General features: G+C 53.5%; 1 protein-coding gene across 1 annotated transcript in view; it reads left to right on the forward strand.

Moving 5' to 3' along the window:
* Positions 1–25,116, forward strand: part of KCNQ4 (potassium voltage-gated channel subfamily Q member 4) — a 63,776-nt gene extending 38,660 nt beyond the window's left edge. The window contains exons 5-17 of the mRNA XM_038758639.1: positions 318–408; positions 2,378–2,504; positions 3,603–3,778; positions 4,735–4,860; positions 5,007–5,117; positions 6,053–6,148; positions 9,862–9,950; positions 12,650–12,805; positions 20,522–20,739; positions 21,492–21,591; positions 22,621–22,752; positions 23,077–23,212; positions 24,898–25,116. Of these exons, the coding sequence (XP_038614567.1) occupies positions 318–408; positions 2,378–2,504; positions 3,603–3,778; positions 4,735–4,860; positions 5,007–5,117; positions 6,053–6,148; positions 9,862–9,950; positions 12,650–12,805; positions 20,522–20,739; positions 21,492–21,591; positions 22,621–22,752; positions 23,077–23,212; positions 24,898–25,116 (1,777 nt within the window). The remainder of the gene's footprint in view (positions 1–317; positions 409–2,377; positions 2,505–3,602; positions 3,779–4,734; positions 4,861–5,006; positions 5,118–6,052; positions 6,149–9,861; positions 9,951–12,649; positions 12,806–20,521; positions 20,740–21,491; positions 21,592–22,620; positions 22,753–23,076; positions 23,213–24,897) is intronic.

Consider the following 25,116-nt stretch of genomic DNA (forward strand, 5'->3'; position numbering starts at 1 on the left):
GTGGGCCGGGGGTCGACGGCGGGACAGGCGAGAACATGTCCATAGGAGGCTCACAGTTCAAGTAGGAGAGGGAACAGGCACTGAATCCCCATTTTACAGATGAGAGAACTCAGGCACAGAGAAGTTAAGTAATTTGCCCAATGTGACACAGCAAGTATGTGGCAGAATCAGGGTTAGAACCCAGGACCCAGCCCTATCCTACCCTGTCTTTCCTGGAAATTGCTTCAGGGCTAAACCAGGCAGAGAAAGACCCTCCCCCAGGCTCCCCCGTCCACCCACCTGCCAACTCACCATGCTCCATCTTGTTGCTCTTTCAGATTCCTGCTGGTCTTCGGCTGTCTGGTGCTCTCTGTGCTTTCTACCATCCAAGATCATCAGGAGTTTGCCAACGAGTGTCTGCTGATCTTGGTAATTAAGCAATGTCTGGGGTAGCCAGCAGGAGCCCTGGGCAGCAGGGGTGGTGGGGAGTGGGTCCAGGGGCAGGGGCACTGAGTATGCCAGCCCCCTACACACTCAGGATCTGCACACTCAGCTTGGGAAAGAAGAACAAACCTGCCACCACGGGGTTTCTTTACTTGCCCACGGTCTCAGGCCAGTCGCTATCTGCAAAGTTTCCCAAGCTCCCTGACCTGGAACATTGTCAAGAGGCAATTTATGGGCCCTGGTATCTCAAAGGGCAGAGGGAAGGGAGAAGTGAGGGGTCCCGGAGTGGTTTGCCCACTTTGCTCAGGTTATAGGCTAGGTGTGTGTTGGGGAATGTTGAAAGCTACAGGGTAAACTGAATCTCTGGCTGTTGGTTGGCATCTATGCCAAAGCCTCAGACCCCACCTCAGGCTCTCCCTGTCTCGCCTCCATAAGGAATGCTGCCACAGTGTCCTATTCCCAGTGTCCATCTCCTGGGGGCATCACACTACCCAAGGGGTAGGAGAGAGTTTGCCTTTAGCCACCAATTTGCTGGTCGTCATTTGTTCAGTTTCCTCCACTCAGTTGGTCAGTCAATCGTATTTATTGAGTGCTTACTGTGTGCAGAGCACTGTACTAAGTGCATGAGAGGGTACAATATAACAATATAACTGACACATTCCCTGCAAAGGGTCCTGTCCCTTTCCTGCCTATCAGAAGAGGGGAGAGAGAATAATGAGACGGATCAGGGTCTCTGGGCATGCTGAGGGGAGAAAGTGCAGGATTGAGTCCACAGGGATCTGGACCCCACTGCCCGAGGGGGAATACCTGGGCAAGGGGTGGGTGGGCGCAGGAACCTGTATCCATCAGGAAACTTAAGTCAGTCTTCTCGTGGGCTCTCCCCATGTAGAAACAGCTGACTCCAAAACCCTGTCCAGTGGGGGCGAGACTAAATTAGGAAGATCCTTGGGAATTTTCTCCTGAGTAAGCAGGAGCAGAACTTTATGCGGAAGGAACGGGGAAGAGGACAATGCTGACGGCGGGGAAAACCCAGCCCTCTGTCCAGCAGGCTCCGCCGAGAAGAGCCGAATGAACGGAGGGCTGTGGGTGGGGGGCCATGGGCATGGCCATGAGTGAGACGGGGGCAGGGTCCTTCCAGGGAGGTGTAAACGAGACAAAGAGAAAATGCGAGTGCCCACTACCTGCTGGCTGGGTTGCAGGGATGGAGATGGTCAGAGACGGGAGCCAGGGACAGGGACAAGGACATTCATTCATCTATTCATTTAATTGTATTTATTGAGCACATACTGTGTGCAGAGCACTGTACTAAGAGCTTGGGAGTGGACAATATAACTATAAACAGACACATTCCCTGCCCACAACGAGCTTTCAAGACTACAGATAGAGACAAAGCCAGAGAAAGGGACTGAAAGAGGACCAGAGACAGGGCCTGGGCCTGAGAGATAGCCATAGTAACTGAAAGAAAGCTAGACAGGCAGGACCCAGAAGGTAGAGATGAAAGGTCAAGGACCCACTAGAGTCTCTGGAAACTGAGAAGTGATCTGAGAGAGGCCGTAGGCCTGGCTGAGCCTCATTCAAGATTCGGTAGAGGGAGATGGCATTGGCCTTGGATCCTGTCTCCATCTCTGTCCCTGTCATGCTGTGTGATTCAGGAAAAGCACTTGCCCTATCTGGCCTCTGGGGGAGACCAGTCTTTGCCCCCTGGACAGGCTGAGGAGAAGGTGGTAGAGGGAGAAGGCTTCAGTGTGGGAGGCAAGGATGGGAAGCAGGGAAGCATCACCCCTGCTCCAGGTTCAGTGAGACCCAGGCTTGGTGAAGCTCGGGACTGGGGAAGGAGGATGGCTCCCATGGGGACCCTGGTGGTCTCTGGACCCCCGGGGGCCTGAGTCTGAGCTGGCTGGCTGGCTGGCTGGACCACAGGGGCCTGGTGATGATGGACGACTCTCTTCTCCAGGAGTTTGTGATGATCGTGGTGTTTGGTCTGGAGTATATCATCCGGATATGGGCTGCTGGCTGCTGCTGCCGCTACCGGGGCTGGCAAGGCCGCTTCCGCTTTGCTCGGAAACCCTTCTGCGTCATAGGTGGGTGCTGGCAGGCTGCCATAAACTTCAGTCAATTCTATTTATTGAGCTCTTACTATGTGCAGAGTGCTGTACTAAGCTTCTGGAAAAATACAAAATAGCAATATAACAGGCACATTCCTCTCCCACAATGAGTTTATGGTAACCCCAGCCCCAACCACAACCCTAATCTATCCAAACCCTCACCAACCCTAGCTCCCTCCCTCCATCTGTAACCCTATCCCTTGCTCTAGCCACAGCTTTATTGTCAGTTCTAGCTACAATCTTACTCCCAGCTCTACCCAACCACTCAATGCATTAGGTGTTTTTGGTTGTTGGTTTTTGGGGGGGTTTTTTAGTGCTATTTGTTAAGCACTTAGTAGGTGCCGGGACTAAGCACTCGGCTCGATATAAGCTAATTAGGTTGGAAACAGTCTCTGTCCCACCTGGGGCTCACAGTCTTATCCCTATTTGGCAGATGAGGTAACTGAGCCACAGAGAAATTAAGTAACCTGCTCTAGGTTACACAGCGGAGAAGTGGCAGAGCAGGGATTAGAACCTAAATCCTTCTAACTCCCAGGCACGTGTTCCATCCAGTAGGCCAAGCTGCTTTTTTGTTGAACGATTACTGTGTGCAGAGCACACAACAATAATAATAATCATGGCATTATTTAAGTCCTTTCTATTGTTCCAAGCCCTGTTCTAAGCACTGGAGTAGAAACAAGGTAATCCGGTTGTCCCACGTGGGGCTCACAGTTTTTTATCCCCATTGTACAGATGGGAAAACTGAGGCACAAAGATGTTAAGTAGCTTGCCCAAGGTCACACAGAAGACAAGTGGCAGAGCCGAGTTTAGAATCCACGCCTTCTGACTCCCAAACCCTTGCAGTTGCCACTAAGCCACGCTGCTTCTCAGCAATGGAGTTGGTAGATATGGTCCCTGCCAACAATGTGCCTAATGTATCTAACCCTAAATCCAAGCCCAATCCTCACACCAGCCCCCCAGCCCACCACAAAACCTCACTCTTTTCCAATCTCTTGTGGGCAGGGCCCCAAGTGGGAGGGTCTGAGGGGTGGTGAGGTGTCGAGTTGAGCCACTTCTTCCTCTCCCCTGGTTCAGACTTCATTGTCTTCATCGCCTCGCTGGCAGTCATTGCGGCCGGCACGCAGGGCAACATCTTTGCCACCTCGGCTCTGCGGAGCATGCGCTTCCTGCAGATCCTGCGAATGGTGCGGATGGACCGGCGCGGGGGCACCTGGAAGCTGCTGGGCTCCGTGGTCTACGCGCACAGCAAGGTAAGTGGCCACACCAATCGGGCTGGCCCTGCCGCCGGACTCACCTCCGCCTCCTGCCCCCTGCCCCCTCCCCCTTCCTGCCCAGCTCGAGCCCCTTCCACAAAGGAAGTGCTTAATGATAATAATTATGGTATTTGTTAAACATTTTTTCATGGCATTTGTTAAGGGCTTACTATGTTCCATGCACTTGACTAGGCCCTGGGGTAGAGACAAGCTAATCAGGTTGGACACAGTCCATGTCCCTCATGGGGCTCACAGTAGTAATCCCCCATTTTAAAGATGAGGTAACTAAGGCACAGAGAAGTAAAGTGACTTGCCGAAGGTCACAGAGCAGAGAAGTGGCAGAACCCGGAATAGTATCTAAATCCTCTGACTCTGAGGCCTGGTCTCTTTCCATTAGGCCTTGCTGCTGTTCAAGTGTAATCAATACTACTGCTACTACTACTACTACTACTACTACTACTACTACTACTACTACTACCAGTAATAATTATAACAATAACATAGCAATAATGTTAAAGGTAGCCCTTCTTTCAGTCTATACCCAATCTCTCTCACTGAAGCTCATTTCCCTTGGGTAGCTGGAGCAAGCCATCATCCAAGAGACTTGGGAAAGTCACTCCCTCCTCTTCTTATAACTCAATCAATGGTATTTTCTGAGTGTTTACTGTGTACAGAGCACTGTACTAAAGCACTTGGGAGAACACAGTACAACAGAGTTGGTAGACACGTACAATGCCCACAAGGAGTTTATAGTCTAGAGGAGACTACTTCCCCCTCCCTCCACCTCTCCTTCTCTATCTTTCCTCCTTCCCCTCCCTCCTTTCTTCCCTTTCCCCACCTCCCTCTTCTTCTCCTCTTCCCCCTTCCTCTTCCCTTCTGTCTCCACCTCCCGCTGCCTCCTGTGGCCCCCTTCTGCCTGACCTCTGCCCCTCTGGGCCTGCCTCTCCCATCAGGAGCTGATCACGGCATGGTACATCGGTTTCCTGGTGCTCATCTTCGCCTCGTTCCTCGTTTACCTGGCGGAGAAGGACGCCAACACCGAGTTCTCCTCGTACGCTGACTCGCTCTGGTGGGGTACAGTAAGTTCATCAGCAGCAATCCCTCCAGCCACCTCCCTCCAGCCCTCCAGAGCCCTGGCCCTGCCTATGCTCGCCCCCTGGACTGGGGCCATGGGAAACTCACTGCTCCCCTCTCTTCCCCCACCCTCCCACCCCACCCACCACAGATCACTCTCACCACCATCGGCTACGGTGACAAGACCCCGCAGACCTGGCTGGGACGGGTGCTGGCAGCTGGCTTCGCCCTGCTGGGCATCTCCTTCTTCGCCTTGCCCGCCGTGAGTACCCAAGGGCTCTCCTCTGCCTGTCATGAGCACCCCTGAGTGTTGCCCTTTGCTTCTGTGAAGACCCCTGGGCCTCTCTTCAACACTTTATGAGCATCCCTACACATTCCCCCTTTCCCGCTGAGAGTGGTCTCTGACTTGCTGGGGGCACCTCTTTCCCTCCATGGGTGACCCCAGATCCTCTTGAGGATAATGGTAATGATGATGATGGTATTTGTAAAGTGCTTGCTAGGTGTCAAGCACTGTTCTAAATGCTGGGATAGAGGCAAGCTAATCAGGTTGGACACAGTCCATGTCCCTCATGGGGTTCACAGTCTTAATCCCCATTTTACAGGTGAGGTAACTGAGACACAGAGAAATGAAATGACTTGGTCAAGATCACACAGCTGACAAGTGATGGAGCCAGGATTAGAACCCAGGTCCTTCAGACTCCCATGCCCGTGCTCTATCCACTATGCCATGCTGCTTCTCTTGGCCTTCTTCTCCTTCCTGAAGACTGTGATTGGGGTCTCTTCCCTCAGTTAGGCCTGGTTAATGGATGTCTCTGTCTCCTGGCTCACCCCCACCCTTGGCCCTGCATAGCCAAGGCCGTGGGATACTGAGGCCCTGCATCCCTGAAGCCTTGGATACCCAAGACCTTGGGTGCCTGAAGTCCTATTTACCCAAGATCCTGGTTGCCTGAGTCTCTGTGTGCCCAAGACCTGGGTACTTGAGTCCCTATGTTCCGGAGGCCCTGTATACCCAAGATCTTGGGTGCCTGAAGTCCCATGTACACAAGATCCTGGGTGCCTAAGGCTCTCTGTGCCCAAGACCCAGGGTACTCGAGTCCCTGTGTACCTAAGTTCCTGGGTACTTAGTCCCTGCTCCCACCTGCTGACCTCACTCTGGCCCAGGGCCTGAGAATTGACCCATCCTTCCTCCCCTGCCAGGGTATCCTGGGGTCCGGCTTTGCCTTGAAGGTGCAAGAGCAGCACCGACAGAAGCACTTCGAGAAGCGGAGGACACCTGCGGCCAACCTCATCCAGGTAGCCATCTGCTAGGTGGGCAGTAATAATAGTAATAATAATAGTGATTAATGGCTGATTTGTTAAGTGCCTACTATGTGCCGAGCATTGCACTAAGTGCTAAGGTAGGACAAGATAATCAGATTGGACACAGTCCCTATCCCAACCTTGACATTCACAGTCCTAAGGAGGCAGGTGAACAGGTATTTAATCCTTCTTTTAAAGATGAAGAAATTAAGGCTCAAAAAAATTAAGTGACTTACCCAAGGCCAGCAGGCAAGTGGCAGAGCCAGGTTGAGAACCTGGGTCTCCTGATTCTCAGTCCTGCACTCTTTCCGCTAGGCTATGAGGATTCTCACTGGTGCCACTGGCACTACCCCCTTCCCCTGGGCCTGTTCCTGGAATCCTGCTAAAGGAATTGCTGAAAGGATGAATTCTTGTAAAGCAGGCTAGTACCCACAGTGGAAAAATGCCCTCTGGGGAAGGACCAGGACCAGCAAAGCCAGCTAGGTACCTCCTACTCCCCAGGGTGCCAAAGGGAGAGTCTCGGGGAGGAACAAAGATTGATCCAGAGCTCAAACTGGGATCAGGATGGGGAAACCACTAAGTGCCACTCTGGCACAGAGTTCTGATGTCCGAGGGTCCTGGTGCCATCATCCCAAAATGTGCCTTGGGGACAACCCTTCTCCTCTGATTCCCAGACCAAGCCCTCTCTCTGCCAGCTCTCTGGGTGCCCACCCCACCTCACCAAGTGAGGTGAGGCCCACCAAGGCCACACTGTGCCTCGTTCTTGCCTGTCCCACCGTCGACCCCCAGCCCATGTCCTCCCCCTGGCCTGGAATGCCCTCCCTCCGCACATCCGCCAAGCTAGCTCTCTTCCTCCCTTCAAAGCCCTACCAAGAGCTCACCTCCTCCAGGAGGCCTTCCCAGACTGAGCCCCCTCTTTCCTCTCCCCCTCCCATCCCCCCCCACCCTACCTCCTTCCCCTCCCCACAGCACCTGTATATATGTTTGTACAGATTTATTACTCTATTTATTTTACTTGTACATATTTACTATTCTATTTATTTTGTTAATGATGTGCATCTAGCTTTACTTCTATTTATTCTAACGACTTGACACCTGTTCACACATTTTGTTTTGTTGTCTGTCTCCCCCTTCTAGAATGTGAGCCCGTTGTTGGGTAGGAACCATCTCTATATATTGCCAACTTGTACTTCCCAAGCACTTAGTACAATGCTCTGCACACAGTAAGTGCTCAATAAATATGATTGAATGAAAGAATGGAAGTATGGTGGCAGCCTGGAGTACTTGAGATGGGCAGCCTGCCAGCTCTGGTGATAGAGGCCCGGGCCCCTCCCGCCCCCTTTGTCTGATGCTGGCAGCCCCTCATCAACTCCTCACCTCCCACCACAGAGCCAAATCAACCCCATCTCTGCCCTCCTCTGGTCCTGCCTGCCCCCAACCTGCCCATAATAATAATAATAGTAATAATAATAATGACACTTATTAAGTGCTTACTATGTGCAAAGCACTGTTCTAGGCGCTGGAACATTTACAAGGTGATCAGGTGGGGCTCACAATCTTAATCCCCATTTTACAGATGAGGTAACTGAGGCACAGAGTAAGTTAAGTGACTTGCCCAAAGTCACACAGCTGACAAGTGGCGGAGCCGGGATTTGAACCAATGACCTCTGACTCTAATCCCCGTGCCCTTTCCAATGAGCCACGCTGCTTCAGTAGCTTCTCTCCACTTCCCATCCCATCCTTGCCAACCCCTCTCCCCACCCCTACCACAGCCAGAGGCACGTTAACCGAGCCAGGCGGCCGACACTTCGCCCTCAGAGCCGGCTGGTCGACCTGGGCCAGAGACAATGACAGCGGCCCACGCCCGTTCCCAGGAGAACACTCATTGATTTGAGAGCCGAGGCCTGGCACGGCCACTGATAACACTGGCATTGTGATTCCACCTTAATTAATGAGCCCCGCCACAGAGAGCGATACCTGAAACCTTTCCTGAACAATGGGAGAAGCGGAACAAAAAATGTACACGTATAAATATACCCACCGTGGATGAACTTTTGAGGTGGAAGACAGATGTTCAAGGTCACGAGACACCAGAGAGAGGTTCACTAAATTCCCCTCCCTCCACCCAGGCTCAACTCTGCCCTCCAGCATCGTCCGTTCCCGGCGGCCTCCGAGCTGGGCAGCAACAATTCCCCAGAGGGGTGAATTTACAGGAGCTTCTGGCATGTCCTTCAATGGACTGTTTCAGAGATTCGCACTCCTCAGTGACTGGAGATCACTCCTGGTGTCTAACTTCCTCCCCACTCGCTACAGTGAAGGCTAGCTTCCTTTGGTGGTGCTGCCCTCAGGGTAGGTGGAGAAAAGCAGACCCCAATCCCAGAGCATCAATCAAATAATCAATCAATGGCATTTACTGAGCGCTTGCTGTGTGCAGAGCACCATACTAAGCACTTAGAAAGTACAATATAACAGTTGGTAGACACGTCCCCTACCCACAAGGAATTTACAGTCTACAGGGGGAGACAGATATTAATATAAATAAATAAATTACGGATATGAACATAAACGTTGTGGGACTGACGGTGGGGTGAATACCAACTGCCCACATGGGTCTCCCTCAGCCTTTTCTTATCTCTCATCTCCTCCCAGTTTTCCAACCCTTTCTTCCTTCCACTCTTCTCATCTCCTGCCCCCAAGGTCTCTCCAGCGATTGTGTCCAGGCTCGACTGTGGCTTCCTGCCAGCCCCTTGCTGAGGACAACCTCTTCGTCTGCAAGGGTCTGGAGGAGGCTTAGGGTGTGGGTTGTGGATGCCGAGACATGGGTGGAGCAGCGAGACCTAGTGGAAAGCACACAGGCCTAGGAATCAGAGGGCATGGGTTCTAATCCCGGCTCTGCCAGTTGGGTGACCTTGGGCAAGAGACTTCACTTCTTTGGGCCTCAGTTTCCTCATAAAATGGGGATTCAATACATGTTCTCCCTCCTACTCAGAGTGTGAGGCCCACGTGGAACGGGGACTGCATCTGACCTGATTAACTTGTATCTATCTTTCTGCTTAGTACAATGCTTGGCACAGAGTAAGGCTTAACAAATACCACAGATTATTATTATTATTACCATGGGCATTAGCCACACTGTCTCTTATCTGTCACAGAGGAGTCAGATCCTAAGCCAGGAGTGGAGGACAGAAAAGCCTGAGACAGACACTTCATGGGTTTTCTGAACCTAGAACCTTACTCTTGTGGGTCCTTTTTCATCCTGCCCCAGGAGCTAGTCACGGAAACCCTCCGACTTGTGCTACCTGATGATGAATCAGTGGCATTGCAGGGGGTTGATTTAGCTCCAGTAAGGCCCTCACTGGATGCTGCGTGGTCAGAGACAAAGGAAGAAAACCAGGTCCCTGTCCCTGAGGAGCTGCCAGTTTAATGGAGGAAGCAGGACACACACAATTAACCAAACATAAAAAGAAACCCGGAACTCGATCGTAAGCATGACTCAATTCCCAAGTGCTCACAGGCTGTAAGAAAGCCTGGAGCTGAGATGGGTTAAACTGGGAAGACTTCCAGGAGGAAGTAGGTTTTAGTAGTTTTGAAAGAAATGTTGGGGGATGATAGGGGTGGGCATCCTAGCTGGGAGCGGGAATGTCATGGTCAAAGGCTTAGGGGCTGCCTTCACCTCTCCTTTTCCCCCCCTCACCCGACTTCTGTAGGCTGCCTGGCGCCTGTACTCGACAGACATGAGCCGGTCCTACCTGACTGCCACCTGGTACTACTATGACAGTATCCTCCCATCCTTCAGGTATGCTGCAGACTCCCATCCTTAGCCCCTGCCCCCTGCTCAGAGGAGGAAGGGTTGGGGGCATGGGGCTGGACAACCAGCTGTCAAGTTCTGAGTCGGGCTGTAGCTCACTGGGGTCCAAAAACTACCAGTGGAGATGGTATTGCATCATCCCGTCTGAGGGCTGAACAAAAGAGTGAGGGGTGGCATAGGGTGAGCGCAAACTGGGTGCAGGGTGGTTTCCTCATTGGACTGGGCTGCAGCGAAAGTGATTTGTCTCCGGAGCTGGGGCTAGACAGGGGCACTGGTTTTGTATAAGGGGGTGGTTGCCCCCCAGGGGCTTTTGGGAGTTGTAGTTCCAGTAGAACCAGGGTTGTGCAGAATCATCACTCATGTGTGGCAGGGCTCCAGCTGCATGGCCATCCTCATCTTGAAACAGGGAAGAAGTGTGGGGGAGATGCTGAGCCCTCAAATGGGCTTCTGGCCTTTTCTCCAAATCCCACTGGTTGTACCTCTGGTCTTCCCCAGTTGATAATAATAATAATGATGGCATTTATTAAGCTCTTACTATGTGCAAAGCACTGTTCTAAGCGCTGGCTTTCATTGGGGGAGATGCTGAGCCCTCAAATGGACTTCTGGCCTTTTCTCCAAATCCCACTGGTTGTACCTCTGGTCTTCCCCAGTTAACAATAATAATAATGATGGCATTTATTAAGCTCTTACTATGTGCAAAGCACTGTTCTAAGAGCTGGCTTTCATTCGAAGATTCGGAAACCCTGCTGATCTCTAGCCTGGGTCAGCTTGGGTTGAGTTGGGTTGGGTTGGGATGGACTGAGAATTAGAATGTCAGTTGGCCCCATTCAGGGTAGAGAACTATGGAGGGGCCGCACAGGTCTAAAGTAGTGATGGGCTTTGGTCGGCTTGGTGGTGCCTCCCTGTGGCCGAGAGGACAAGAGCCGTGGAAGCTGCCTCAGCAATCCTCTGGCTCCTGAAAAAAAAACATTCGCGATGGAAGTATTTCCCAATATAGTGACTGGGCCATAGTGGGGAGACAGGTGGCTTCCAGGTGGGTAGCTGAGGCTGGACCTGGTGCCATCATGAGAGACCCTGGGGGCTGCGGAAGCTGAATATTGACCCCTGGGACACCGGGTTGTTTTCATGGTTGGTGATTGAATGCCTGGGTGTCTGTGCATGTGTGTGGATCTGGGCTGCGTGTGAATGTGTCTGGTTAGCGGGTGTATGTGGGAGCTTTCCTGTGTTTTATGTGCCTCTCGATTTCTGTCTCTGTGTTTGGGTTTGTGTGCATATGTGTGTGTGTGTGTGTGTGTGTGTGTGTGTGTGCAAAAAAAAAAAAAAGGAGAGACCGAGAGAGGAAGGTACCCATGGCTCATGTTCAGACAGTGGGCCTGGCCAGCCCGGCTCGAGGTACGTACCCTCAAAATACAAGCAGGAATATGCACGTGCCTGGAAGGGGGATTGCTGCTGGAGGATGAGTTGCAGGTCAGAGAGGACTAGACCTGCAGGCAGATATTTAAGGGTTAAACGTGTCCGTACGAGCTGAAGGGTTGGTCTGGCGGAGAGGGGCCGCTGGGGGCTTCCGGGTCTAGGGTGCATCAATAGCTTCATGGCAAATGGCGCCACGGGGCACCTGTCCCAAGGGGCACCCATCCCATGAGCCGGGTCAGCGCTGGCACAGTAGGGCATCTGCTGAGTCCCCCCGGCGCAGAGCTATTAAGCCGAGATTGCTGCTCTCAGCATTTCCTCGCACCCCGTCCTCCCCTCCCGCCCTTCCCCTCCTTCCCTCTCTCTCCCTTTCTCCGCCCGGCATTTCTACCTCGTTAGCTGCTCCGGGGCTCCTCCCCAGCCCTGGGCGGGCTGCGGGACCCCCGGAGCCGAGCAGGGAGCGGCACCAGGGGGAGGCGTCGGGGGAGGGGGAAAACGCCATCCTCAATCCCCCCAGCCTCCTGCCCCACTGCTCTCTCTCTCTCTGCCCCACCGGTGGTACCCAATCTACAGCCCCCAGAGAACTTGGGTGCCAAGCAACCTACCCAGAGGCCTGGCCCGTCCACGCTTCTCCCCAGAACCCTCAGAGTCGGGGGTCCAGAGCCCGGGGTCCAGGGGGAAGGAGAAGGAGCCAGGCCAAGGCTCCTTGTTGCTACCCTACTTTTGACACTCTGAAAGCGTCCGCACCTGCAGAGCGTTAGTCCAGCCCATCCGGACGGAGGCCCCTTGACTTGATCCCATCCATCCCTCCGGCCCTGTCCTGTCCCGTGCCCCGTAGGTCACCCATTTCCCGCCCTCCACAAGGCCACCAGCCTGCCCTGTTAAACTTCCTCACCAACAGGGAGAGCCCCCGGATCCTGGGTAGAGGCTAACGGGACCCTCGAAAGGGCAGCGCCTCCTTCCCCATCCCCACCCAGGAGTCTTCCTGTGGAGAGCTCACCCCCTGTCCCGACAGTGACCCCTTAGGGACCCCAGGGAAACTGGCCTTCAACTGAAGGGTCACCCCGCTCCCCCCTCCGCCCACCGCTCCCTCCCTATTGGGCATTCCCCAACCAGGGAAACCCCTCCCCCCCAACCCCCCGGCCCCCTCCTCCGACCGGACGCGCCTGGGTTCCTGCTCCCCAGGGCCAGGAGGCCTATCGGGTGGTCCCGTCCCCACGCCCCTCCGGGGGCAAGGGAGGTTAACGCCTGCCCGTTTTTATCTGACCCGCCTGTAGAGAGCTGGTCCTTATCTTTGAGCACATGCACCGCGCCCGCAACGGGGGGCTCCGGAGCGTGGAGGTGAGGGAGCTGCCCGATGGACCGCCGGCCCGTTATCCGACTTTCACCTCCTGCCACCGCGCAGGCAGCTCCGCCTATTGCCCCGGGGAAAGGTAGGGGGCCGGCGGGGCCCTGGCGTCCTGCCTTCTCTCCCGCTCTCTCCTCCTCCTCCTCCTCCTCTTCCTCCTCCTCTTCTTCCTCCTCCTGCTCCGTCTCTCGCTATTGTGGCTCTCGCTCCTTCTCTCCCCCGGCGCTGGGCCGGCCTGCGTGTCCCGCTTCCTCCCCGCCTCCGGGTGACAGGCCCCGTCGACCCCTAGCCCACACTCGTGTCCACACGCCGGTGAGCGTGGAAAAGGAACCACAAGGAGCTGAGCATGTGTCGGCGGGGAACCCGCCACGCCTCGGGCCTTGCCAGTGTAAGGGGATCTCCTGACCCTGTGCCATCCACCGTGGGCAAGCTGGGGTACCGATGCCAAGGTCTCTGGCCTCCCCCAGCTCGGGCCTGGAGGTGAAGACCTCTAGGCTCACCCCATCTCTGACTCAGTGACGGCCGTGCCACCTCAGCCTCTGGAAGCTGGGGGGCAGGTCGGGGACAGGAGACGGGCAGGACTTCTGGAGTGGTACTGGGGGATTCTGGGTCTTGCCTGGGTCGAGGGCCAGGAATTGGGCAGTAGAGGGCCTTGTGCCCACGCAAAATCCTGCCCTTTGACCCACACTGATCTCCTAGATCAAATGAAATAACTGCTCCACGTGTGCCCCCAGGGAGTCATGCTCAGGGCTGAAGTTGGACTGGACAGGAGCCACAAAAACTAGGGCATGAAAACCGCTAGTCAGAGTGAGTCCCCAACCGAGAGGCCAGGAGAGAGGACGGCGGAGGGTGGACCCTCCCCAAATGAGTCTGAGGTGGGCACGGGTGGGGTGGCTTTCTGCCACACACCCCCCGTGGGGGGCGGTGAAGTTTGTGCCCAGCCTCCCTTCTCCAACGCTCATGGTCCTCAGTCCCCACCCGCCAACGGCATCAGGTTCACACCATGTCATCTCTCTGTCTCTCCTCCTCTCCGCCCGCCCTCCCGCCCCTCTTTCCCCACCCCACGGCATTCTTATTCCTTCCCGGAAGCTGGAGAGAGGAGGAGGCAGCTGCTCACAAGTGCTTACGGCTCAGGTAACTGCGAGCCCGGACCCTTTTTACTGGGGTTTGGATTCAGGGGTCCCCACCCTGACCCAGGGACCTGCCAAAGTCTTCTCAGTGGCACAGATGGGGCAGTGACATGGATGGATTTTCCCTCCTTCTGTCCGTCCGTTGCAAAGAGGCTTCTGTCCAGAGGTCTGTGGCTAACTAAATAAGCTTCTTCGATTTAGGTAGGACTTACAGATTCAACACTGTTTATCATGCTCTGGACTGCCCCTTCTATCTCTCTTCCTAACGCAGAACTTGGGGGCTTGGTGCAAAACTTGTTGCAGAGAGGGAGAGAGAGGTTGAGGCTTAAGCGGGCAGAATGACAGCTTCCAGTCCCTGGACCCTCTCCCTGGAGATCATGGCTCCTCCCTGCTTCCTGAATCCAAGACTTCTATATGCATCAGTCACTCAGTGATTTTTATTGCTCTCAATCTGAATGGAGCACTGCACTAATTGCTAGGGAGAGTGCAGTAGAGTTAGTAGATATGATCCCTGCCCTCAAGGAGCTTAGAGCCTACTGTATTTAGAGCACTGTGCTAAGCACTTGGGAGAGTACACTGTAGATGTTGCAATCCCTGCCCTTAAGGAGCTTATAGTCTAACATCTGGGCTTCAAGTCCAGTGATGCCCGAGGGCCAGGAGAGAGTTAAGTGTGCTGTCCACACTGAGCAGCTGGTTTGGAATTCACTGTTTATTCATCAACCATCTCACACCTCTGGCCTGTGTTGGCCTCACATCTCTCCTTTCCCTCAAACTTTCCTCCTTCCATCCCTGTCACCCATCCAACCCTCTCCCATCTGGTTCCGATCCTGCTTCCGGGAGCACCAGGTAGTAACAGGAGGGGGATTTGCATTCCCCTGGCCTTCTCCTGGCTTCCCTGGTCCAATGCGTTGGGTGACCTAAGGATAGTTGCTAAACCTCTCTGGGCATTGTAAACATCTTTATGTCTCAGTTTCCCCACCCTATCATCGGGAAGAGCATTAGGGTAAGAGATTAATTTAAAGTGCATTGAGACCTCCAGAAGGAATTGCCTCTGGGATCCGAGAAGAGAGGGGCCAGAGGGGGAGCATGACTGTCCCCCTTATAGTGATGATGTAGTTAGTGACACCCTAACAGGCTACCATGAAGGTCAACCCAGGCGTAGAGCCCTGGAAGAAATTAGTCTGGCTTTAAAGAAATGGGCTGTGGGCCTAATGGACTAAATTGAAAGAATTGGGGATTTTTTGTGGAAGAGAGAAAATTGCCTTCAACTTTCTCAAAGGTCTCTAGTTGGGCTGTAACAAGCTGCTCCTTCTTTTCCCAAAGGAAAAGGGTTTCAGTTGCAGCAAGAAGGAATTGAGCTAGACATAAGAAAGAACTTCCTGTCAGGGGAATGGCACTTTGCTATTAAAAGAGACAACCATGAGTCCCAGATGGATTAGACATCCCCTGCCTCCAGATGACCAGGTGGTCCCTTATAGTGCCTTTCAGCTCTGGGGTCCTGGGATTTAAGGAGGGACGAATATCAATTCAAAATCCAACTGAGGTTTTTAACGATTCACCTACTTAATAATTACAATAACTGTGGTATGTGTTAAGTGCTTACTATGTGCTAGGCACTGAACTAAGCATTGGGATGGATACAAGCAAATCGGGTTGGGCACAGACCCTGTCTCACATGGGGCTCACAGTCTTCATTCCCATTTAATGGATGAGGGAACTGAAGCACAGAGAAGTAAAGCGACTTGCCTAAGGCCACACAGCAGACAAGTGGCAGAGGCAGAATTAGAACCCATGACCTTCTGACTCCCAGGTTCGTGCTCCATCCACTAAGCCATGCTGCTTGGTGGCACTGATGAGCAGTGGAGGAAGTTAAAGGGCATTTCTGACCTTACATGGCTCTGTCACCTTCGAGGGCGATTGTATCTTTGGTTCTTCTGAAGCATTGAACAATGGAATAAAGATTGGGTGACTTCACTATCCCAGAGATGATGATAAGAATTTTTATCGTTCTCCATGATGATGGCTGCCATTCAGACTCACCAAGGCTTGTTTTCTTGCGTACTCAAGAGCCTTTGGGTACCCGAGGTGCCTGTCAACATCTTCCTGATGCCTGTGGTTGAACTTGCCTGGCTTCAGATGGAGTTGGATGGGGAAACTGCCCTGCGATGTTCTGAGGGTCTAGATCAGAGGCAGGATGACCTGACTGTCCTCAGGAGAAGGATCAGAGAACATCCTGTCCCAGAGATGCCAGCCATTTAGGGTTATTCTCCAAGTCACGTCGGGCTGTACCACTGAGGATTGCAGGGGAATCTCCTGGGGAGGGGCAAGGGGAGAGGTAGAGAGGAGGGCATCCTTGGGGTGCCTGTGGGCTGACAGGACAGCTGGGACTCCTGAAGAAGACTGGTCTAAGCTGGGGGAGAGCAGAGAGAGGCTGATGGAGAAAGTGGAGTGTGGAGAGATGGAACAGAGAAGCTGACTTAGGCTCTGAACGTTACCCAGCTCAGATTCATTCCTAGGTACCTGTTTCCCCTGCCTTGGGGATGGTGCTGTAGCTGGGTCAGGGGATGCTCCAGGAGCTGGACCATTATCCATCCCCGAGAGGAGGCGTTCATTGGGGGCAAAATACTAGATCACGACGGGGAAGATGGAGGAAGGAGAAGACCTGGACCCTGCCCTCAAGAGGGTGACAGTCTAACATGGGAGGCAGGACAGAGCCAGATACAGGAAATCAATAAGATAGGCGTAGGGGCTAGGGGGGAGCTGGGATGACTGGAATGACCAGCTCTGGAGGGATTATTCCGGAAGGGCTTCCTGGAGGAGGTGGAACAAAGGCAGAGCGTTTTGGTGCAGTTCCAGGTAGAGGAATGACGTGGGCAGGGGCTTAAAGGTGGGAGAGCCACGTGTTTGGGACGGGAAACACTGGATCGAAGGGCACAAGATGTGGGCTCGAATGAGCCATGAGCTCAGCCCATTAGCACCTACCGACCGCCGGGCCATCGGGCCATGCTCCCCAGGTGTCCTCCTCTTTCTGACCCTCAGCTGGAGCCACTTGCATCCTCCCTCCAACGTCCACACTAATCACTCTTGTGTCTCATTCTCGACTTTCCAGCCAGCTCTTAAGTAGTAAGCGGAATTTCTTTCGGATCCATGCCAGCTGGAGGCCGAGGTATTCAGGCTTGGAATTGCTTCTCTCCCCACCCACTCTCATCCTCTTCCTCCACTTCCCTCGCAGGGCACGGCCGAGTGCCCCCGTCCCTTCGGTGCCAGGCGCAGTGTGCATGTCGCCTGCCTCCAGCCCCAGAATGCTTTGCGGTTATGCTAAACGTGGGCGTGGGTCGCAGCAGTGCATCTCCACCCTGGTGCCTGTGAGTGAGGGACCTGGGGACCAAATTCCCATCACACACTAGGGTGGAAAATCCACCGCGGGGATGCTGTGAAGAACTAGGGATGGTGGGGAAGGAAAGAATGGAATCTGCAGAGGGGATGGTGAAGCAGGGCAGGAGCCCGCACCATCTGCTGCAGTCTTCTGTCGTACAGAGGGGTCGAACCTACCCCATCGGTGTTAGCCTATCCCCTCTCTTCTCCCCCCAGCCACTCCAGAGAGGTTTGACTGTCAAAGAGGTGTACTTTGGCAGTGTAGGGATGCCCTACTGTGTAGACAGTCAGGGAGCCCCCCAAATCGATCAATCAATCATACTGTTGAATGCTTACTGTGTGCAGAACACTGTCCCAAATGCTAGAGAGAATATGCTATAACAGAATTGGTAGACACGTTCCCTGCTCATGAGCTCACAGCTTAGAAGGGGAGCATGCTGTCTAGAGGGTATTTTAGAGGGGTATTTTTCCAATGTATTTGCTGTGCATATAGCACTGTACTAAGTGTTTGGAAGAGTACAGTAGAGTTGGTAGACATGATGCCTACCCTCAAGGAGTTTACAATCTGGTAATGAATTACCAATCTGGTATGGGTCCAAGCTGAATGGGCCTGATCTTGGAATAGGCTTATTTGGTTACCTGGTCCAATCTACCTCTGGGGAAGTCTGGACTCTGCCCCACCAAAGAACCCTGGATCAGGGGTATGGCAGCTCTGGGCTACTCTCCATCTCTGCCCTGCACCCCTGACCTTAAGATTGACCCTCCTAAGTGCTAAGCACTTAGTACAGTGCTCTGCACACAGTAAGTGCTCAATAAATATGATTGAATGAAAGGGATTGGCCATTGTGGTTTTAATCCCACGAAGCCAGTGCTTGGGCTGCTGGGTTCCACACCTGCAAGGTTCTAGGTTAATTTTTAGAACACAATTTGAGTATAAGCCCAAACACTCAAACTCTGACTGGCAAGCTTCGAGGTCCTTCACCCAACCTAGAACTCGAAGCCCTGGGAAATAGCCTGGGAAATAGCCACAGGCCTGCCACAACCCAGCCTCGGGTGTCCTGTCCATGTGGTTTGTAAATAGAGGTAGGGGTGAGTTTGGGGATCCTGCCCATCCTGAGGGGTTGCATGGTCTCCAGCAGGAGGTGCTGCTTGGCATGTGAAGAGCCCAGTGCAGATGGCAGAACCGGAAGAAGTTTGAGGGTTTGGGGACCACCCAACCCCAACCTTCCTAGCTTGTTGGAGCAACAGAGCTCTGTGGGGAGCGAGGAGCGTTATGGAGGAAACTTGCATGTTGGTGTGGGGGTCCTGAGGCTGCCCGACGTCTCTCCCTTCCTTCCCACTCCCTCACCCTAGCCTGGCAGCCTCTCCGCTCCTGCCGGGTTCTCAGTTCAGCAGGGCCCAATCTGAACTCTCCAACCCACCCCACGCTCCCTGCCTCAGCCTCCCAGGGATAAGACATCCGGCCACCACCGCCAACGATCCCTGCTGGTTTCAGCTCCCCAGTCCAGCGCTTGGCCCCCAGGGCCTCCAAGGGACTTCCCCCACACCAAGGGAATCCCTGTCATCACTTGGGTGAAACCAGACCCCCACCCCCCCATGCTCTCCCCGGCCTCTTCCCTCCCCCAACAAAGAAGCATTCAAGCCCGTCACTGCTCATCTCTCTCCCACCGCAGTCTGGGGGCCTTCTCTCCGCCCAAACACCTCGCTCGGGGTGTCTGGTCCCCCCACCTTGTTTGTAGCTGGCACTGAAAGAGGTGCAGAGTGGGAGAATCTGTGGTGGGTCAGGCTGGGATGCACTGAGCCCTTCTCTGGATCTCTGCCCTCTGTTCTCCCTCATCAGACAAAACCACCGTTGTGTTAGGGAGCCCTGTAGGTGGGTGAGAAGGGGGTGGTGGTCACAGAGCCTTCATTTAAGTAGGTCTTAGATAAACAGAGATGAGCGATGACTTTCAGACAGCTGTTCTTGAGCACAGAATGCAGCCTGTGGTGTTTGGTGTTTACTATGTGTGAAGCACTGTGTTAAGCACTGGGGTAGATGAACTGCAATCAATTCAGATTTGGTCCCTGCCTCAGTCTAAGGTAGGAGAGTCCAAGCTTATGAAGAATGGAATCTTGGGTGCGGGTGAATTGCCTGGAGGGCTCGAGACAAACATATTTCTGAGCAAAACACACTACAGGACCCCCCGCAATCCTCGCTACACCATAACTTCTCCCTGGTCAGAGGCGTCTTTTGGGTGCAGGAGTGAGAATAGTGTTGGAGATGGGCATGTATGGAAAATATCGGTGGGTGATGTTTCTCTCACTGGTCCCCACTGCGAAGGAACTGGAGCCCCAGCCAGACTCCAACTGAAAGACCTAGAACCCAACCTCTTCTTCCTGCCCATCCCACTCTGGATCAGTCTTCCATCAATAAAAAGTATCTGTTGAGTGCCCAATGAGTACATAACACTGAATAAACTACATGGGAGAGCACCACAGAAGCACACGACATGGTCACTACCCTCAAGGAGCTTCTAAACAAATGGGGTGGAGGAAGCAGACAGACACAGATCATTTCCAAATAATGGGAATCAGAGGAAGAATAAAGGTACAAACAGGAAGTGGGCTAAGAGCCCACCTGTGACCCCACCTCCCTCAAACCCTCTCCTCCTTGGCGGGGAGGAGCGGCCTGCTTTCTTCTCCCCTCTGAGGATTTGCCCTCACTTGGTGGGCTCCTGCTGGGTCCAGGTGGCTGGTCCGGCCTGGTCGATGTTTTCTGTTCTTCCTTGGGCTCCTGGCCCAGTGCTTTCTGTCCCTTCCCAAGTTTCCTCCTGTAATTCACCTTTTGGTGTTTTCCTCTGGGCTCTTCCTCTCCACTCCTGGCCTCTGCCCTGACTCCTCATCTCCACACATCTATCTCTCCTTCTCGGTCCTTCCTTTCCACCAACAGCTGCTGACTTGGCCTCAGACTCGCACCTTCGGTCTTCCCGCCCCCACTCCACCTCCTGCACTCATCACCCTTCCCCTCTTCCCATCTCAGAATCCTCAGAGAGACCCAGGAGGTCCCCTCCCTGCCAGTCTGGCCTGGAGCAGTGGAAAAAGACCCACAGCCCTCTGAGAACCAATCGGTCCCCAGTAACCTGAAGTGTATAGGACCCCTTATTCCCTCCCCCTTCCCCCGGCTTTTGGCAGTCCCTCCCTAGAAAGGCCGCCCCCAACAGTGTCTCTTCTCTGGGAGAGGAAGAGACTTCCCCTCTCTCCTTTCTATCTAACATCTGTGGTTCTTCCCGGCTCTCCCCCATCCTGGACACCCCCAGAAATAAAATGGGCATCAAAGACCGGATTCGCCTGAACAGCTCCCAGCGGCAGGGCAGCCGTGGGAAGCAACACCTGGCCCCACCTCTCCGCACCTCCCCCAGCAATGAGAACGTGAATGAGGCCACCAGCCCTACCAAGGTCCAGAAGAGCTGGAGCTTCAATGACCGGACCAGGTTCCGGGCCTCTCTGAGGCTCAAGTCCCGGGCCTCTGCAGAGGGTACGTCCGGTGGGGGTCGTGGGCCTGGGGCCATTGGCATAAACTTTATCTAGCCCTCAAGGCACCAAGCCCCGGCTTGGGCATTCATTCAATCATATTTATTGAGCACTTACTGTGTGCAAGGCCCTGTAGTAAGCGCTGGATCCCTACATTCACGGAGCTTCCTAGTTGGTAGGGGAGATGGAACAGGCTTCCAGGCCATCTAAATTTACAAAGATCCAGTTGCAACAAAATTGAGATGATTATATCTACAGGTTGGAGACTGGACGAGGTTAATCAGGGCAGCCTTCCTGTGGGAGGGGGCTTTGGGCTATGAATTAACTGAGGAGAGAGAAAGGGAAAGAGAAAGATCAGGGAAGTTAGTCCAGCCTCAAGATTCAAAGGCTTGTAGATTGAAGATGGGTTGAGAGGAAAACAGCTTAGCTGGAATGGGGGGGCGAGGGATGCAGACTGGGGAGGGGGAAATGGAAGCAGAGCGTGATTTACTTAGGAGTTGCAGCTGGAAAGAGCTCTGCAGGTCCCAGACAGAAGCCGGTGTTGTGCCTGAAGTGGGGCTGGGAAGTAGGGGATGGAAAGATCTTTGGAGGGACTTGATCTGGTCGAAGGGGTGGTTGGCAGGAGCAGAGAGCAGGTAACTAGGTGAAATGAAATGAGTCGGGTGGGTCTCAGCATCGGTAGGATTTAGGGAGCCTCCTTGAAACAGGGGGACCCCTGCACCCAGTTGAGATGATCCTGCCCTCTTTGGTCAGTAGACGGCCCAGTGGAGGAGAATCCCGAGGAGAAGAGCTACCAGTGTGAGCTGACCGTCGATGACATCATGCCCGCCATCAAGACCCTCATCCGCTCCGTTCGGTGCGTGTCCCCGGCCCCTCCCCATCTGTTTGTCTGACCCCAGTAATCGTCCACCCTGTCTCCCTCTCCACTGTTCTTCCTCCAGCTGGACGGCTTTGCTCCCACCCCAGCCAAGGGTCCAGCTGTCCAGTGCTCGGGAGCCTGGCTGAGCTGCTGCTGCCAGTTGGGCATCCTCTGGGGAAATGGAGCTCAGTGGCCTGGAAGGGTGGAGGAGAGAGAGAGAGTAAGGGAACACTGATAATCAGTTTATTGATTGAGTGCTTGCTGTGTGCAGATCACTGTACTAAGCACCTGGGAGAGTAGAACAGTAGAGTTGAGGGGCACGATCCCTGCCCTTGAGCAGTTTACTACCAACATTACCAACACAGCCCAGTCATTCTTGTCCACAGAAAACAGAAAAAGAAATCAATTAATCAGTCAATCAATGGTATTTATTGAACACTTACTGTGTACAGAGCACTTTACTAAGCATTTGGTAAAGTACAATAAAACAAGAGTTGGAAGATGTGCTCCCTGCTCTGAAGAAGCTGACAGTCTAGAGAGGGGAACAGATATTAAAATAAATTATGGCTATGTATATAAGTGCTGTGGGGCTGAGGGTGAGGTGAATATCAAATGGTTAAAGGATACAGATGGTTGATGGGTGAGTGGGAGTAGGGGAAATGAGAATTTAGTAGGGGAAGGCCTCTTGGTGTGGCTTTGAAGGTGTGGATACAAAGAGTGGCAAGATAGATGAGATCAAGGTGCAGTGAATAGGTTGGGATTAGAGGAGCGAAGTGAGTTGCTGGGGTGCAGAGTGGGGGGCAAATAACACAAAGTGCTGACCCCTCTTGTCCTCGAGAGGCACCGTCTCCCCACCAAAACCCAAAGGCAGAGAGAGAGAGTGTGTTAGAGTCTTCCATTCCCTCAAAGCCCTAACCAAGTGATCTCCTGGGATGGGGCCAGCATCACTCGGGTCACCAGGGTCACTGGGATCGCGGGGCCAGAATGTCCACACCTCCCTCTGAGGCCCCGGGCTCCCGTCGGCAGGATCCTCAAGTTCCTGGTGGCGAAGCGCAAGTTTAAGGAGACGCTGAGGCCTTATGATGTGAAGGACGTCATCGAGCAGTATTCGGCCGGACATCTGGACATGCTGGGCAGGATCAAGAGCCTCCAGGCACGGTGAGCTGCTGCCCACTGCTGGGGCCCTAGTCTTGGGGAAGGAGGAGGGGTCCTCTGAACCACTGCCCCAGACTTAGCCGAGCCAGACCCCTGCCCACCAGCCCAGGGCTTCCCCCCGGGTCAGGCAGGGATGGGACTGGTCTCAGCTAGTGCTCAGGCTCAGTGAAAGCCACAGGGAATTCAGTGGTATTTATTGAGTGCTTACAATGTTTAGAGCACTGTACGAAGCACTTGGGGGAATAAGATACAAAAGTCGGTCCATTTGATCCCTGCCCATAAGGAGCTTACAGCTTCAAAACCTACGTTCCTTCTCCTCCCTGGCAGGGTGGATCAGATCGTGGGCCGGGGTGGCATGGGCATGGATAAGAAGACTCGGGAGAAGGCTGACAAGGGACCCGTCGAAGCCGAGACAGTGGATGAGGTCAGCATGATGGGGCGAGTTTTCAAGGTGGAGAAACAGGTGAGTCTTGGTGGGGTGTGGATGATAAAAAATAACCACTGTTCATGTCTAAAGTGGTCCTCCCAGCTCTGATGGAGCTGGTCCTTCCCAATCACAAAAGCTGGCTAGGAGAGAGAGAGAGAGACAGAGAGAGAGAGAGAGAGAGAGAGAGAGACAGACAGACAGACAGACAGAGAGACAGAGACAGAGAGAGAGACAGACAGAGAGAGAGACAGAGAGAGAGACAGAGACAGAGAGAGACAGAGACAGGAAGAAAGGAAGGAAGGGAGGGAAGAACGAAGGGAGGGAGGAAGGAAGGAAGGAAGGAAGGAAGGACGGAAGGAAGGAAGGAAGGAAGGAAGGAAGGAAGGAAGGAGAGAAGAAGAGAGAGAGAGAGAGACAGAGAGACAGAGGGAGAGAGAAGACTCCTGGGCAGAACCTGCAAACCGTCCCGGGATACCTAAGGGGAGACTAACTGGCGTCTTGTGACAAGGTCAATTCATCAATATTGACATTTCATCATCAACCCAGCGTCGTTGATTTAGCATTGGGATAGAATGGCAGCAGAACCGAAGGTCAATTTATATTCAGCGAGGTTGTAGCGTCAGGGGTGACGGCTAATCTTTCTCTGAAGGGAGAGGATCAATTTCAGGAAGAAGCAAGGGAGTCCACTTATAAGTGTGATTGGTTTATCTTCGGTCCAGTCCAATTCAGTGACAGTGAGACAGGTGCACAGTCTTGGGGGTGGTTCATTCACCAGGCCTGGGTCAGTCTGTTCTGGATGGGCCGGAACCAGAGCCAGAATTAGCTTCCAAGTGAAACAGCATGGCAGGGGAGTTGTGGGGAGTAACACTGCCAGGACAGAGTGGATGAAAGTATTTATTAATAATAATAATTATGGTACTTGTTAAGCATAATGGTACGCTTGTTAAGTGTAAGTTAATAATAGTGATATTATTATAATAATTATGGATACTTTCATTCACTCATTCAATTGTATTTATTGAGTGCTTACTGTGTTCAGAGCACTGTACTAAGCACTTGGGAAGCACAAGTTGGCAACATATAGAGATTGTCCCTACCCAACAGCAGATTCACAGTCTAGAAGGGGGAGACAGACAACAAAACAAAACATATTAACAAAATAAAATAAATAGAATGAATATGTACAAGTAAAATAAATAAATAGAGTAATAAATATGTACAAACATATACATATATACATATGTACAGGTGCTGTGGGGAGGGGAAGGAGGTAAGGCGGGGGGATGGGGAGGGGAGGAGGGGGAGAGGAAGGAGGGGGCTCAGTCTGGGAAGGCCTTCTGGAGGAGGTGAGCTCTCAGTAGGGCTTTGAAGGGAAGAAGAGAGCTAGGCTGGTGGATGTGCGGAGGGAGGGCATTCCAGGCCAGGGGGAGGACGTGGGCCGGGGGTCAACGACGGGACAGGCGAGAACGAGGCACAGTGAGGAGGTTAGCGGCAGAGGAGCAGAAGGTGGATACAAGCAGATCAGTCCCTGTCCTACCTGGGGCTCACAGTCTCATTTTACGGATGAGGTAACTGAGGCACAGAGACTGTGAGCCCCACGTGGGGCACGGACTGTGTCCAAACTTGCGTCCACCCCAGCGCCTAGTGCAGTGCCCGGCACATAGTAAGCGCTGGACAAATACCACAGTTATTACGCCGCACTGCTTCTCCGCCCCCCTCAGGTACAGTCCATCGAGCACAAGCTGGACCTCCTGCTGGGCTTCTACTCCCAGTGCCTGCGGAAGGGTTCGGTCAACTCGGTCAGCCTGGGGGCCGCGCAGATCCCGCTGTTTGACCCCGACATCACCTCTGACTACCACAGCCCCGTGGAGCCTGAGGACATCTCCGTATCCGCCCAGACGCTCAACATCTCCCGCTCGGCCAGCGCCAACATGGACTGA

Source organism: Tachyglossus aculeatus, chromosome 16 (genome assembly GCF_015852505.1).
Source record: "Tachyglossus aculeatus isolate mTacAcu1 chromosome 16, mTacAcu1.pri, whole genome shotgun sequence".
Taxonomy (NCBI): domain Eukaryota; kingdom Metazoa; phylum Chordata; class Mammalia; order Monotremata; family Tachyglossidae; genus Tachyglossus; species Tachyglossus aculeatus.